Source organism: Alexandromys fortis, unplaced genomic scaffold (assembly GCF_014885135.2).
Source record: "Alexandromys fortis isolate MF-2015 unplaced genomic scaffold, M_Fortis_MF-2015_v1.1 scaffold_1, whole genome shotgun sequence".
NCBI classification, from domain to species: domain Eukaryota; kingdom Metazoa; phylum Chordata; class Mammalia; order Rodentia; family Cricetidae; genus Alexandromys; species Alexandromys fortis.
The window spans coordinates 11,585,387-11,590,312 of record NW_026067927.1 but is presented as its reverse complement, the minus strand read 5'-3'; the positions used below and the strand labels follow the sequence as shown (position 1 = coordinate 11,590,312).

General features: G+C 55.4%; 1 protein-coding gene across 1 annotated transcript; it reads left to right on the top strand.

The window, feature by feature from the left end:
* Positions 1 to 1,807: 1,807 nt before the first annotated feature.
* Positions 1,808 to 4,926, top strand: Rrad (RRAD, Ras related glycolysis inhibitor and calcium channel regulator). The gene is made up of 5 exons (XM_050144074.1): positions 1,808 to 1,994; positions 2,145 to 2,578; positions 3,179 to 3,252; positions 3,353 to 3,557; positions 4,299 to 4,926. The coding sequence occupies exons 2-5, from the start codon at positions 2,218 to 2,220 to the stop codon at positions 4,574 to 4,576; spliced, it is 918 nt and encodes a 305-aa protein (XP_050000031.1). The 5' UTR covers positions 1,808 to 1,994; positions 2,145 to 2,217; the 3' UTR covers positions 4,577 to 4,926.

The window sequence follows — 4,926 nt, the reverse complement described above, 5'->3', positions numbered from 1 at the left end:
GAGAGGCTGGAGCCCCTGACTCCCTCTTCCCATTGAGCCTTATCCAAGAAACAAAAACCAGCCTGGGCTTCCTGGGCCTCCAAGGTCCCTGCTTCATAGAAAGGACACAAGCAGGTGCCTCGGCTCAGCTTTAGCTTACCTTGAGGGCCTTTGGAACAAGAGGACTGTGCATCATAAGCTCCCTAACCTTACCCCCAGTCAAGGCCTTCCTGGGTGTTGCCAAGGAGACTAATGCAGCAGCAGCAAGTCTGGCTCAAGTTTCCATGGCAACCTGAAATAGCCCACTAAGGTTCACCTATGTATGATGTCACCTGAGTCAAACGGGTGCCCTTCCACCCCCATCACAGTCATCACAAACGTCTAAAAGCAAGTTCCTGTCTCAAAGTACGTCACAGCTGGTATGCAGAAACAAAGACAGCAAGCACACGCGCGTGCGTGTGCGCACACACACACACACTCACACACACACACGTCTTCACTCTAGAGACAAGGAAGGAAGGAACAGGTCATGATGTCCAATTCAGGTCTGGGGTCCTCGAGCAGGGAGAGGCAGACCCAGGACTAGACACTCAGCCCACCCGATCACCTCTCCTCCTCTCTGACATTATTCCAGTTCTCACTCAATGTCTAAGGTAAACTCTGAGGCAGTGGTAGCACTACATCTACTTCTGCCGTTGATAAAAGGGTCTGGCACACAGTATGGGTCAGCACATATGAAATGAGTCTTAAACAGAGCAGAGGCCCTGGGGCATGGTGCCTGAAACTTCCCTACCCCTTGCCCATACCCTGTTTACGAGCAAAAGGCCCAGCATGGGGCTCGGGAGCAGGAAGAACTTGGACACTGTAAAGAGGCTGGCTGTAAAGACTGTAAAGAAGGATCTGGAGTTCCCCACAATCAGCCCGGATCCCCCCCCACCCGCCCAGCCCCCCAGTCTGGGCAACCTCATGCCCAGAAACAACCCTGGCTAGGGCCAGGGTTAGATATTTTTAGCAGAGTTACTGGCAGCTGCTTGGCATGCTTAGAGATAGGGTGGGGACTTGGGTTTGTGTTTTCCTTTCTCTGGCTCTGTAGTTTCTCTCCAGGAGACAAGCATACACCTCCACCTAGTAGGCTTAACGGAAGAGTCCACTGATGTGCCCTCTCCCTGCGCCCTCCCTTCTAACCCTCTAAGGGACCCAGGGAATCATGGATGACACCCACCTTCAACATGAAGAACCATTTCATTGGGGGAGACTATTTAAGTACCAGCACAAGGACTGGAATAGGAAGGACTTAGTGTTGAAGCTAGAAATGCCAGTTTAGGACACTCTAAATTCGAACTAGGGTCCATACCTGGAGGAATGGGTGTCGTGGGCTATGAGTGTGTCCAGTCTATAACTGGTCTATTCGCTTGGGTAACAGTTCTGATTTGAGCACAAGAAGGGATACTTCATTCTTAAAGGGACAGACTAAATTTTCTCCAGAGGGAGTTGTACTTCACTGGTCCAGTTACCCACTACTGGCAGCCTCTGCATCATCCACCTCCCGCCTGTGCACCCGCCTCAACCCACACTCCCCCCTCTCGGCCTCACATCCTCACCCCCCCACCCCCGCCTCTTCCCAGCTACCTGCCCCGCCCTGGCGAATCTGAGGTCCTAGAAGGGAGGTGGGGGATTCCCGGGGGCGGATGGATGCGTCAGCCTCCCCCGCAGCAGCACCGTGGACCGGGGATGGGGACGGGGCGGGGGCGGAGGCAGAGGCGGAGGCGGGGGCGGGAGCAGGGGTAGGAGTGAGGGCGGGGAGCCAGGCTGGTGGAGGTTTAAATAGGCGGCCCTGGAGCTGCGACCCAGCGCCAGCTGAGGGGCTAAGGTAGCAGAGGAGAAAAAGGCTGCAGTTTTGCCAGCAACAAGGGTCCGAGTCTCTTTGAAGAGAGGTCTGCGAGTGGATTCTATCTGATCCCTCAGTGGGCTGTGCTGGAGCGCTGATCAGACCCTGAGAGAGTCTGTGAGACTTGGTGAGTGTCCTGACGAAGCGGGGTGGATCACACCATCAGGGCTTGGGATGGATGGGGATCCAGCTGGGTTACCGGTTAAGGCGTGGAGACCTCGGGACTCGCGATAGGTTCTGGCAGGCCCTTGGTCCTGAGCATCTTTCTTGACTCCAGGGTCCCGCCTGCTTCAGCTGTAGAGCTACCATCCCGATTCCTGGTGCCCTAGACGGCAGCAGCGTCCGACACGATGACCCTGAATGGCGGCAGCGGAGGGAGCCGAGGCGCAGGCAGGGAGCGCGACCGCCGTCGAGGCAGCACCCCCTGGGGCCCGGCACCCCCGATGCACCGCAGGAGCATGCCCGTGGACGAGCGAGACCTTCAGGCGGCGCTAGCCCCCGGTTCCCTAGCAGCGACTACAGCGGGAACTCGGACACAGGGGCAGAGGCTGGACTGGCCAGAAGGCTCCTCCGACTCGCTTAGTTCTGGAGGCAGCGGCTCACTGGAGGGCGTTTACAAGGTGCTGCTGCTTGGGGCGCCTGGTGTGGGCAAGAGCGCTCTGGCGCGCATCTTTGGTGGTATAGAAGACGGGCCTGACGCAGAAGCCGCAGGTGAGAGAATTGAGTTGTTTAGAGAAAAATAGTTGGGAGGAAGGGGACATGGACTAAAAGTGGCAAACACTATGGAATTTCAAGGCATTTTCAGAATCATGTTACTTCAGCGTCCAAGATGGAGAAACTGCAGAGCCACCACAAATCCCTACTTACTCCCCACAACCTCTCCCCTACCCATGTGCCAGTCCTTAATATGGAAGAAGTGCCCCGAATAGAAGAGTTGAGTGCTGGGTATGCTTGGGGCAGAACAGTCCTGCCAGCCAGGGTTGGCAGGAACAAAATCAGAAGTTTCTAGAAGAGGAAAGTTAGGTAGCCAAGGTCTTCGGGGAGAGACGGCCACTGTGCTACCTCTGGCCAGTGTGGTCACATTCACGATGGAGCCGGGCAGCAGGAGGTCAGGGAGCCCTGGACACCCAGTACTTTGCTAGTTTGGGGACACAGAGAGAGAGGTGGGGCATTATGGTCATAGCAACCATCTGCTGGTGGAGGAGAGTTATCAGGAGACTCTGAGAAGTGGGAGGTGTGGTCAGAAGAGGAACTGGACACTGGGAACTTTTGACAGCCAACTGATAACTTGGCTATTGGCTCCTTTCCTAGGGCACACATATGACCGCTCTATCACTGTGGATGGAGAAGAGGCATCACTCATGGTCTACGACATTTGGGAGCAGGTAGGATGCAGGCTGGGTCACAGGGAAACGGGGGAAGCAAAGCCAAGGAAGGGCCTTGCTGGGAATCACAGGGTTGTGTGTGTATTTGTCTCCCCTCCAGGATGGGGGCTGCTGGCTACCTGGCCACTGCATGGCCATGGGAGATGCGTACGTCATTGTATACTCAATAACAGACAAGGGCAGCTTTGAGAAAGCCTCAGAACTTCGGGTCCAGCTGCGGCGGGCGAGGCAAACAGACAACGTGCCCATCATCCTTGTGGGCAACAAAAGTGACCTGGTGCGCTCCCGCGAGGTCTCTGTGGACGGTAAGCAGGCATCGGGTCGGGCAAGAGGGGGGAGATCCTAGCTGGGCTGCGGGCCAGTTAGTCTTGGCTCAGCCTAAGTCCCTGGGGATCATCAGTGGCTAAAAATGTTCAGGAAGAAAACTTGGTGTTGGAGGGTGGAGGAGATGCATCTGGTCCATCGGGCTCCCAGAGGCCTAAAACAAAGGGGAAGGGAAGAACCAGATCTGCTAGGGGAAACTGAGGCACACAAGCACCCTCCTCAACTGCTCCTCGGGAGACAAGAGTGAGGCTGAGGAAATGGAAAAGCATACAAAGGATCAGGTCAGAGTGTGATTCCGTGCCCCACCATCCTCGGAATAAGCCTGGTACTCATCAGGCTTCAGCTTCCCCCTTTGTGGCACACAGTACCAAATTCTTCAAACTTGGTGACCTTGCCCTCACCACAGGCCATTGGGCCATTAGTATAACAGCAAACCATAAAATACTCAGCTGTCAAATCATTTGCATTTGTCTTAGTCCACTACTGCAGAATACATTTTAAACACAGGGCTTTAAAGCATGAATTCCTTTTTGTGGGCCACCATAAACTTTGTGCCTCTCAAGTGACCGAGCAACTGGGATCACTGTGTCTTTAAAAAGGGTCTAAGGCTCTTTCTTCCACTGTTAGAGAATTCTTGAGTTGTAGCTGCCAGATATGGCGAGGGTTTGAGATGGCATCCTCTGCTCCTTGTTGACCGGCACCTGTCTGTCCCCATCACACAGAGGGCCGGGCCTGCGCCGTGGTCTTCGACTGCAAGTTCATCGAGACATCAGCAGCCCTGCACCACAACGTCCAGGCACTGTTTGAGGGTGTCGTGCGCCAGATACGCCTCCGCAGAGACAGCAAAGAGGATAATGCCCGGCGGCAAGCTGGCACTCGGCGAAGGGAGAGCCTTGGCAAGAAGGCCAAACGTTTTCTGGGCCGCATCGTAGCTCGCAACAGCCGCAAGATGGCCTTCCGTGCTAAGTCCAAGTCCTGCCATGACCTCTCTGTCCTCTAAGGCCCGATGGGCCTCTCGCTTAGTGGGCCAGTGGATGGGTGGAGGGGCTGGCCCAGCCAACTGCTCTGGAGGCCTCAGGGCTGGTCCACGCTCTGAGAGACTGAGAAGTGTCAGCTGTGCACACCCTGTCTGTTGGTTATGGACAGACAGACAGTGCTGACCAGGGAGGCAACTCCAAGAGGCCACTGCCAGGAGATGCATGTGCAGGCCCACGTGCATACCAAGCAGCCTGAACCCAGCTCGTGGACAGGACACTGCCTTTCTCCGTGTGGGTGTATGTGCCCGGGAGCCAGGCTGTTCAGTATGGTTGCTGTTTGTTTACATGCAGATTTTTGTAATAAAGATTATTT